Source organism: Phaeoacremonium minimum, assembly GCF_000392275.1.
Source record: "Phaeoacremonium minimum UCRPA7 unplaced genomic scaffold PA7_03_scaffold_393, whole genome shotgun sequence".
Lineage (NCBI taxonomy): Eukaryota > Fungi > Ascomycota > Sordariomycetes > Togniniales > Togniniaceae > Phaeoacremonium > Phaeoacremonium minimum.
In genome coordinates, this window is record NW_006921296.1 from 287,948 (window position 1) to 299,018 (window position 11,071).

General features: G+C 53.6%; 1 protein-coding gene across 1 annotated transcript; it reads right to left on the reverse strand.

The window, feature by feature from the left end:
• Positions 1-2,379: 2,379 nt before the first annotated feature.
• On the reverse strand, positions 2,380-7,892 carry UCRPA7_5158 (putative chromosome-associated kinesin kif4b protein; the record flags this gene model as incomplete). The annotated part of the gene is made up of 4 exons (XM_007917705.1): positions 2,380-2,952; positions 3,004-7,094; positions 7,527-7,653; positions 7,869-7,892. 4 exons carry the CDS (start codon positions 7,890-7,892, stop codon positions 2,380-2,382), a joined length of 4,815 nt encoding a protein of 1,604 aa, XP_007915896.1.
• Between the last annotated feature and the right edge of the window lie 3,179 nt (positions 7,893-11,071).

Below are 11,071 nucleotides of genomic sequence, written 5' to 3' on the forward strand. Positions count from 1 at the left end.
CAGCAAAGCCGTTGTGTGTCTTTCCGGGGTAATAAGATGCGCAGATCCTTGGCTTGGCAACCTCGAATATGAGCCTTCAGGCCTCTAGACCACTCCGCTCAACGGATGCGGCTATACGGCTGCTGTCTACATCTCGCTTTGTCAAAGACAATCCCCAACACGAGGTTACCGTCAGTTCGCCGCGGAGAGCTCTCTCGGCGAACCGTGCCGAACTGACAGTCTGCTCTAGGAGTCTATGCTATGGTAGGGTAGTTGTTGCCTTCTTTAATGGCACACACCGGTTGCTGGCTAGCTGACTCTTCAGCTTCGCATGTGGCACTTCCCCCTATTTGGACAGCCGCAAGCCACCCCGAAACCCCTTTTCCAACTGGTGTCAGCACGTTATATTTGAGGCGCCCGGCCAATCAACAGAATGGTACCAGCGTTTGTGCACCTCCCCCTGGCCTCGGCCTGAATGACATGCTGGATATAAGCCATGGAAAGAAAAGACTCATGTCTGTCATTGTGACTGGTGACATCGAGATGGGGAATGTCAACTTTTGGCATCTGGTAGGTCGCTGGGGTAGCACACGAAGGTTGAATCTGAAATGAAAGTTGCATAACCGGAACACCCAACTCACACTCAGGAGAGCAAGGAACTGTGTTAATTAGACTACTCTAATGTAACTCTCTTCTTCTAATATCCGAGAAGGACTTACTTCTACCACATGGGTATATACATTCTCGTCTTACACCTTATTCACGCCACTACTACGGTACAACTGAGGTGCACCTTACCCTCACGAAGTTGTCCACAGCGAAGGACATCGAAACCTCGTAATAAATTTAGCAAGGAACGATATGTCTATTGAATCAACCCAGGCCTACTCAAGAAAGGATATTTTAGTCAGAATTCGATGCTGTGTTTTCTTTTATGCCAAGTCTAATCATACAGGACTCCTTTTCACGCTATCAAGGATGGCCTCCAACTCGAGTAGCTCTGCCCAATCGTGCTCTACATGCATTCAAGTTTCCTCTGCCCTCCACAATCCGCCGCTATGTTGTCATTGCCAATCAGTACAGGCACATGGCTGTTTGTTTCTGAGAAGACTGTCTCACCCGTTTCGGGAACCTAGCGAAGTTGCTGCGCGTAGATCTTGCTCACAATTCGACGACGTTCGTGCCTCACACGCACGGTGGACAGCCTAACTCTCAGCCATCATGCCTGCTCCAGATTATGCATGCCATTCTTACTGTAGTAATCAACACCGACGTTTGTTACCACTGGAGGCAGACCGGGCGACTGCGCCGCGGGAGGCGTGTAACAACAGCAGTGCCAGGTCATGGACGTCGATTCAGACACATTGAGACCTCACAGGCTCGTAGAGATCGCATTCTTCGTCATGAGGACCCGACCTTTCCTCCATTCGAACAATTCCCTACAACGTCAAGTTTGAGCACAAGGATGGTTTTGTCTTGTTGACCGGGCGCTTTGGTGCACGAGACCAGACCAGGGCAGCACGATCCAGACTGTCATGAACGACCTTGTGTGCTCCGCGGCCAGGCTATTCAATCTCAGAAACGGTATCATTACCTCCTCAACAAGCACTCGCTGCCTTTATAGAAGCTAGTGGAGCTACGGGAACGAACAAACCTTCGAGGTCCTGCTGTGTATCAAGACTTTCGTCATCCAGTACTCGGGGGCCTTGAGGAGTGGATATTTATTATGCGGGCGGAGGAAACACACGACAAGATGATTACAACAACTCACTAGGCACGAACAAGAGCATTGCGCAAGTACAACAGACATGGCTTGACAAACGCGAGTATATATAATGGTTTGGTATCTCTGCATCCTGTCCTCCGCACATATGAAAAGGGGGTGGGCTACAAGACTCTGTCCCACGCCTAAGGCACCCCTCTCTCTCTTTCTTTCTTGCTTGCTTTCATGCATACTATCTTATCCCTCATTCTCGTCGACGTCAGTTGGAAGAAAAAGGCGTGTATGTATGTAGGTAGGTTTAGGTAGGTTGATCAGGTAGGGTAGGCTAAGTAGCTGTACGGGCGAGCGAAGCAGGCGCACACAAGTGGATATGTGGTAGGAATTAAATACGGAAGAAAACAAGATAAAGGACAAGTTAAAAAAAAAAGGACAAGCTTTTGCGGCTGCTTGCTCGAGCGGTATATGTGCCAGACAGACCAAAGACGTGGTGTTTGGGCAACGGTTCAAGGGGTTTAACAAAAAGTTCAGATCCCATTATAACTCCTTGCCACATTTGTAACCATGCGGGAATACAGGTTGGGGGGAATATTTGCGAAGACAAAGAAGCCAGAAGCGAAAAGTCCCAGACAAATGATCTCTGAGCGTATACACATGGTAATGGTGCCAAAAGAAGCACCCTAGAAGCAGTTCAGACTGCCCTTCTTCTTCTTCTGCTTGCTGATGGCATTCATCCTCTCCTCGAGATGAGCCCTTGCGATCTCTGCATCGCGCCTCTTCTTCCTCTCCTCCTCGACCTGGTGCAAACTCCAGCGGTTGTCGGTCTGGGGCCGCTCCTTAAGTTCCTTGAGCTCATTCTCAAGGTCAGTACAGCGGCGACGCCAAGCATCACAGTCGGCCTTGACCTTGTTGGACTGCCTCTCGAGATCGGTAAGGGCCTCCTCGAGGGTTGAAGTGAGTTGCTTCTCAGCATAGAGATGCTTCTCGATGGTGCGGATGCGCGCTTCCTGATCCTCGTGGATCTGAGACATGGCGAGATCCTTGGAGGGTGGTCGCACACCGGTTGGTGTTGCCGGCACGGGGATCGCCGCAGCGTTGGTGGGAGAACTGCTCGTCAGACCAGGCAGAGGTGGTAGGGGAATAGCTGGCGGTGGTGAGGGCAACGATGCAACAGATGCGCTCTTTCGGATTTGAGAGTTGACTGAGTCAGATCGCTGCATACCATCAGCTGGGATGATACCCTGGAACTTGGCCTGTACAGTGTCAGAGAGTTTGCTATCATGATTTTCAATAGCTCTACATACCTGAAGAGTGGCATATTCTTCTTTGATGCTATCCAGCTCGCCTTGAAGTCTGATCTTGGCAGCATTGGCCTCATCAAGCTGAACGTTCCGTTCAGTTTGTAAAGTAGAGAGGCGATTGGTAGTGATTTGCGCCTGGTCAAAGTTGGTCTGAAGCTGCTCCTCGAGCTCGTCGACTAGTCGAGAGTTCTTCTTGTTCCTGTTCTCGAGGTCGAGCATCTTCTTCCTCACAATTGCCAACTGTTCGTTGACTGATGGGTAAGGGCTTCTCAATTCCTGACCATCAGCTCTGAGCATGTCGGCAAGTGTGGATTTGACGGCTTCCAAGTCGCGCATAACGGTGTCGTTGATGTTGGACAGTTCTCGGACCGTCTTCTCCAGGTCGCCTCTCCTCTTCTGCTCTTGGCCAAGAGCCTTCTGATCGGCAATGAGGTCCTCAATGCGCTCGGTGATCTTCTCGACACTGACATCAAGACCTAACGCGAAAGCAACCTGGGTAGCGACCTTCATGAGATCCTCACGGGCGTCCATCAGCTCGCTCTCCAGAGCCCTTACGTTCTCGGCATGGTCTGACTTGAGGATATGTAATTCATGGTCATACTCCTCCTTGGAGGCCGCCTTGATCTCTGCAATCTCTTTTTCATGATTGACCTTCAGAAGCTCCATGCCATCATGGTGGGTCTTGATGGCTGTCTCGTGTTCAGCGATCTGGGTTTCTAGGCGAGCAACAAGCTGCTTGTGAGTGTCAATCTCGCTGGTGGCCAGATCACGAGCCTTATGGGCCTCGTCAAGCTCGGATTTGGCAGAAGCATGGGCCTGCTCCAGCTCGACAACCTTTGTAGTGTTGCTGTTGATAATAGCCTTGTACTCGTCAATCTCGCTGCGGAGGAAGTTGACGAGATTCTGGTGCTTGACTTCAGCTTCTTTCGCCTCTTCCGTCTTCTCGCCATTCTCAGGAGTGGCGCGAGCAGACTCAGCAAGCTGAGCATTGACAATAGCAAGTTGACCCTCGAGATCCTCGATAGTCTTCTTCATTTGTGTTTCGGTTGACTGCATTGACTCCAGCGTAGTCTGGTGCTTGCCCTCCCAGCTTGCAAGTTCAGCCTCAAGCTCTGTGATCTTCTTCTCGTGAGCCTCGCGCTGCTCCTGGGTGGCCTCCTCAGTCTTCTCCTCAGACTTAGCAGTCTCCATTGAAGTGCGAAGCAACTCGAGCTCATTACGGAGCTCTTGTTCACGGGCTGCATGTGCCCCTTGCATCTCTTGCAGCTGCTTCTCGTTCTTCTCAAGCTGATCCTTCAGGCTGGAGATGACTGAGATATCCATGGGCGAGCTCTTCAAACTTGACCTCTCCCGCGTCAAACCGGAGATGATCGTCATCTTGGTCTCCATTTCCTTCTTGGCGGAGGCAACATCCGCCTCAAGCTCCTGGATCCTTTCGGATCTGGCATGAAGTTCGTGCATGGCAGCATTCAAGTTGAGCTCGAAGTTTGCCATCGTGTCAGGGTTGTCCTCGAAGTTATCTGTGGCAATGTTACGAAGAGAGGCGAACGATCGATGGGCCCTGTCAATGATCATAACGTTCTGGCTGGACTTGCGACGGATCACAGGGGCGCTGGTTCTTGGTGAAGATGCTTCGGCTGCTTGTGCCTTGGCAACTTCGGTCTTCAGCTCCTCGACCATATCAAGCGTTTCGTGGTGCTTCTCCTCGAGTTCGGCGTACTTCTGGGCGAGCTCCTTCTCGGCGCTTTCCTTCTCAGCAGCGATGACCTTGAGGCGCTCTAGCTCCGTAGCGAGAGCAACGCTATCGACATGCTCGTTGCCGCCATTGACGCTAGCTGGAGTACCAACAATCTCTTCACTGTGAATGACCTCACGGGCCTCTGCATCCTCGGAGACCTCGTGCGACTCGTCGGACGCGTGCGGCTCTTCCACGTCCTCTTGCTCGGCCGGCTCGGCAGCTGGCTGCACTTCTTTCTTCTGCTGCGGCACAGCTGTCTCGGCATCAGAAACCTCCATAGTAGCGGGGGAATCCATAGCTGATGACAATTCCGAGGAGAGCGAGCGCGATGAGGAACGCTGTACTCCATGCTTCAGATCCTTGGACGTTGCGTCTGATAAAAAAGATGAAGGGCGTGTCTGTGTCTCCGTTGCGGTAGTCACAGACAACATAGAGTCACGCACGCGACTAGGATGACGAGCTTCGTCAATGGTGTCTTGTAGCTCAGCAAGTATACGAAGAGTCTCCTCGTACTTAGCCTGGAGAAGATCGTACTCGTTGAGGGTCGACTCATGCTCAACTCGGAGGTCAATGAGCTCCTGGGTGACGTTCTCGAGCTTGTCAGCCACAAACTTGGACTGGGCTGGGCTCTGTGGGTATTCCTGCTCCTGTGCATCGACATCAAGATTGGCACGAGAAGCTTTCGGAGTAGGACCCTTGGCGGCGTCGTCCTCATTAACGTCCTCGCTGGTGGCATTGGCCGACTCTTCCTCCTCTGGCACATCCTCTTCACTGACCTCGGGGATGACATTTGTCCTCTGGCTATGTCGGCTGACATGGCTGGCGTGGCTTTGGGTTCGTGAATGTTCGCCCACTGTACGGCTGGCTATGCGCCTGTGGCCCATACCATTGCCCATCTCAGGCTCGGTTTCAGCTGGGGGCGCATCCTGCTGGATATGATCGAGCTCATACAGCAAAGAGTCCAGCTTACCGAGACTCCGCTGTCGCTCGATCACTTGCTCTAGGCGGTCAATCTCACGTTGCATCAGCTCAGCATCTTGGTCGGCCTCTGCGAGTCTCTCTTCCAAGGTGGAGATGTAGTCTTCACAAGCAGCCTCATTCTCACGGACGCGGGCAATCTCCTTGCGCAACTCGAGGATGATGGTCGCGTTCTTCTCTTCACCAGAGGTATGGCCATCGAGCTTAGCTTCCAGGTCATGCAGGTAGTTTTCGGTGCTAGCCTCACGGTCCATCAGCTTCTGTAGTCTAGACTGAAGCTGAGTGTTGATAGTCTCGACATAAGCGCACTTAGTCTCCTTCTCCAACAGGTTCGTCTCGGTATTGGAAAGAGTCGACCTGGTGTTGGAGAGAGACTGCTCCAGGCTTTGGATAGTCTTTTCATATTCGAGGACGACCTGCTCAACGGCCTGGGCGAAGGTGTTGGAGCGATTTAACCGCTCCGTGGCGGTGTCATCTAAGCTCTCCTCGAGATGCTGGTTCTCCGCGACCTCATTATCCCGTGCCTTAGCCATCTCGGCAATGAGTTTCGCATGTCGCTGACTAAGGGCGGTATAATTCTCTTGTTGGTCAAGGAGCTGGTTCTGTAGGTCCACCTCCCGTCCGTTCTGCCGCTCGGACCTCTCGCTTGCTGTGAGGATGCGTCTCTCCCCTCCGCCATGCTCCGCACTCCGGATCTGCTCGCGCAGGAAAGCCACCTCAGCCTTCAGCCGATCAATTATGGCTTGTTTGTCACCCTCTTCTATTTGCTGAATACGGGGTTTGCTCTGAATGGCTCGGGCTCGCTGCGCATACTGCACGGTGTTGAGCGTCTCACTAAGATGGAACTCGGCCGGAGTTACACAAGCAATCATGTATGTGATGGCGTTTCCGCCGAGAGAATCCTGGAGTAGCCGGGTGAGCTTAGAATCGCGGTATGAAACATGCGACCCGGCCTGTCGTGAAGATAGTTGTGAGATGACCTTGCCGAGAGCGGCAAGACCGGCGTTAATCGAGATACCCTCTTTGGCCCGTTCGCCTTGTGCTCCCGTGTTCTTCAGTCGCTCACTTCCGGCTAAATCGACAAAGTGCAGCTTGCTGTCCGTGGTGACCCAGGACTCCGTTCCCGTCATGGCCTCCAGGGGCACTGAGAACCGCTTCTCTGCCCCCTGGCCCGACTGCAGCCTATTCTTCCGCTGCACCAGATTAAGACTGAACACGGCATGGGACCGGGAGGACCTTGCATTTATAGCAGTCGCGTCCGTTTGTCGGACTGTAGAACCAAAATTTAAAGCGTTGAGAAGATCGTCTACTGAGTTGATTTCGACTTGACGGAGTCCAGTGAGAAGGATATTGCCCTTCACATCCTCGCGGATTGTGACTGGGGTTCGCTCAGCAGCAGGTATATGTTCGGGAAGCAGCAAATCGCGCAACTGCTCGTTATAAATTTCGACGTAGGTTGCCTTCAATGTCCAGCTCTTGTCAACTTTCGGATGGGGCGCAGGCGATGAGGCCTGTACCGAATACCTCTGTGGAGTTCGAAGATGCGACATGGAGTTCCGATTTGGATTGCCACCTGCCTTCGGCGCAGGTCCATCGAGCTTCTCAAAAAGTGCAGTTGCAGCTCGAGGAATTACACCTATGCGACGCCGGTGTTAGCTTCAGGAATTGCGTCAGGATACTTGGGGCATCGATGATCATGGCATTTCGTATATAAGCCAAGAAGAAAAAGACCTACCCATAATTTCAATATCGCCTTGTTCGCCTGGGCCGGAAGTGCCCATCGTGTACGACTTTCCGGCGCCCGACTGACCATATGCGAGCAGCGAGACATTGTAGCCCTGCGTGAACGCATTGACGCAGTCATTAAGATATTCCCAAATCCCCTCCTGATTGATTTCCTCGCTAAACACGCGGTCGAAGACGAACAATTTCCTGCCCTGGGGGGCATCAATAGCTAAACTTGTATTCGACGTGACTTGAACCATGGATCGCTGGAACCGCTGAGGAATGAGTTCAAAACCCGGATCGGTGGGCTTCAGCGGCGGCCGCACACGGACGGCTGTATCGCAAACGAGTATTAGCAACGCGCGCTTTCCTTCGCCGCGTCGAGGGACGCGGAGAGTGTAGGCGAGAAAAACAGCAAATTACATACCGACTCTGACTGAGGTCCTCCCATCTTCGTCCGACGCTCTGCTTCCACCCCCAGCCTTGCTGGAGGTGCTCATCCGACTGTTACTTCTCGGAGCTGCTCTGACCATGGCGCTGAGTGGCCGTTGGGGCAGGCTCCCGGGTGAAGCTGGCGGCGAGGCCATTGTGGACGGGAAAGGGGGACGGAGGGCCCTTTAACCAGACCCGACGACCAGAATGTTTCTCCTTCCCGCTGTTGGCTGGCTGGCTGGCTGGCTGGCACTGGATGGATAATTGGACAACGGCAGCGGCACAAATGACGGAATGCTATGCGCACGCAGAATGGGCCACCTTCAACGGCGCGCGCTGGTGCGGGTGAATGGGCGAAGTTATTCTGCCACCAGCACAACAACAAGCGTCATATGTTCCAGATCATCAAACAGTCGGTTTCCTGCGTTGAACCAGTCACAATGACCGCCTGGTGTCTCGCGCGCGGGTACAGCACAGCCAGAGCACAGGATAGCCACGGTACTGACTGACTTGCAATTTTGGGGTGGTGGATGATTCGGGAGGCGACGGACTGGACTGGACTGGACTGGCTGGGGACGTTTGGAATTCTTGGTGCTTGTTTATTTAATTGCGGACCAGGGGGTGTTGCCGTTGCTGGCAAATTAATAAAAGCGCGTCCCTGCAAGTCGAGACAGGCGATTGGAAGGGCCGTGAAGATCAACCACAGACCCCAATTTTCCTGCTCCTCCTTGCACAGCTGCACTGGGACTATACACTCAGAGCACGAGCCGGGGGGTTTGGTGGTAGTGGTGTTTAGCTGACGACGAAGCGGATGTGATATGCTCTAGAATAACAACAAGAATAAGAACAAGGAATAAGAGAAGAAGAAGAAGAAGAAGTGTGTGTGGCAGACAGATAATGCAACTGCGCCGGTGAGAAGAAGAAAAGTAGAAGAAGAGGAAACGCCTTGCAGCAGCACGCACCAGTAGAGAGACTGGGGAGAGAGTCAATGCTCGCGGAGCGCAGCGAAGCGCAGTGCAAGGCGAGATGGCCCCATGGACCATTCCCAGTAGATACCGACCGAGCTACCTACCTACCAGCCTACCTACTCCAGTACATACTCAGCGCCAAACTGGCAATTGTCTCTTCCTGGCATCTGTCTGTGTGCGTGTCTCTCTCGCCTCACTGATTGGTAAGTTGAGCTCCTCCGGGCTGTCAAAGCTCGATAGGGGGCGTGGTCAGGGGTGCGATGGAAAGCCGATGGAGACGCCTTCTTCTCCATGTACTAGGCGAGAAGGTAGCTAAGGTAGTACAGCCATAATCACCACTTCGCTGGGTAGACTACCTAATTAGTGTACACCAAGGATACACAAGACAAAGTCCCTCATCAGCTCGCTCGGTAGTACCAGGCAATGGAGGGTTTCCTATCTGAGCGAGGCATTTCGGGCTGTAGGATCTCTGTATCCATTCCCAGAAATTGGCCCTTCCTCCTGCTCCTCGCTCGCTGTCATCCGACGGCAGATGTTCAGTCCGCAGCTCAGGAACCCACGCGCCACGAGAGAGCTTCATTTCAGGGCGCGCAACGCCCGCAGACTCTGCTTGCTCGCTGGTCAGGGGTGCAGCAGGACACAGGACTAGCAGCATGCAAACTCGACGAATGAAGCTTTCAGGCTCACGGGCGTACCAATGCTATCCGCGTGCCTCCTCGACGGGCAACCTGGGCGACTGCAGGCACACAACCACCACGCAGGCCCCCATCTCCCCCCCATCTGGCAGCGACGCTGACCAGCGGGCCAATGAGACCTCCCGCGCCGGTATTGCCCACATGCCACTACGCAGTAGTCTTGTCTGATGGTGGGAAGGGTGGGAAGGGTATGCCCGCCCCGACGAGGTACCCTGGGGCCGGCCTGGGATCCTCGTCCGTCCCCCTGGTCCGCCCGTTCGGTCTTGCTACGAGACTAGTCAGGCCTAGCGGGCTACTAACAAAGTCGTCCGTCTCCAACTCCCCGAGTCCCCAAGTCCCGCTACGAAAAGGGGCATGTTCAAGGGTCCAGCTCTTCTTTTCGGGGTTTGGGGCGCCCACGACACGCTCTTGAAGCAGTAAGCATGAACGACTCGAGTGCCCCAATTTGGCCGGACCACAGGAGCGCCATTGCAGGACCAGATTTCAGCTTCTGGAAGATTGGATCGAATTACAGAGCTGAGTCAAGCCGCACAAGCCGGTCCAACTGAGGGTGTGCGCTACAGCATGTCTCAGTTCCATGTTTTGTTTGCTGGCTCTGCGCTGCTTTGCTTTTGCTGTGTCCGTTGTGCCACACCTCGCCACACGTCTGCAAAAGCAACTAAATGGTGAGAAAACCCGCTTTGACGGTCCCAGAACTCCCTGTGTCTCCGTCCCGGCTCCTGGAAGGCCTCTTCCTCGCGAGAAACCCGGACGGCGGGGCATTCTACCCTCCGCCAATTTAACGCAGGCGGGAGGCTGTCACGGTCCATGTCCGCCGCGTGTCTTGTCTGTCTGTCAATCGTGTCGCGAGGGCTCAGGGGCCAGCAAACGGCCCAAGGTGATGCTGCAATACTATGTAGGTCTACGTCGCGGCGGCTCATCCGCGAGCCGTCGATTCCAACATCTCCTTACCCGCTGCCGATCCCTTGTCTGGTCCGTAAAAAGGGGGCATCCAATGGTCTGCCACCAACCTTATCGACAACGCCTCTCTCATTTGTGTGGCTTCATTGATCCTCCCACATGAACCCAGATCCAGTCTTCAGTGGAGCGCTAAAACAAGCCAACTTTCTTCGTCCTTATCGATTGCGCTCGTGGCATGGCATGGATACTTTCGTGCAATCAGACATGGCTGTACAAACATTGCTCGTGGGCCGAAAAGTGGACAAGAATTTTGATATCTGATGATAGAATGGCCATATCTACATTTGTTCAGCGGCCTCCCAGCTATGGGAGCATCTTCGGAGGCTGCCGTGCAATGCCTGTCTTTCATGCGAGGCATAATGTTGGTTTGTATCATGCTTTCTATCTTAAGCTCGGGTTGCTCTTTCCCCAGTCTGACTACTTGAGTCGGGGACTTTCTCATACGCCACCTGCCGGACTATTGCATGAAGGACGATACCCATAAAGTCTGGTTCCAGAATACCCACGACACACCAGTGGCGGGGTCTACCCATGAACACCTTTCTATCAGTCAACCTCGCCCTCTGGTGGTGGCT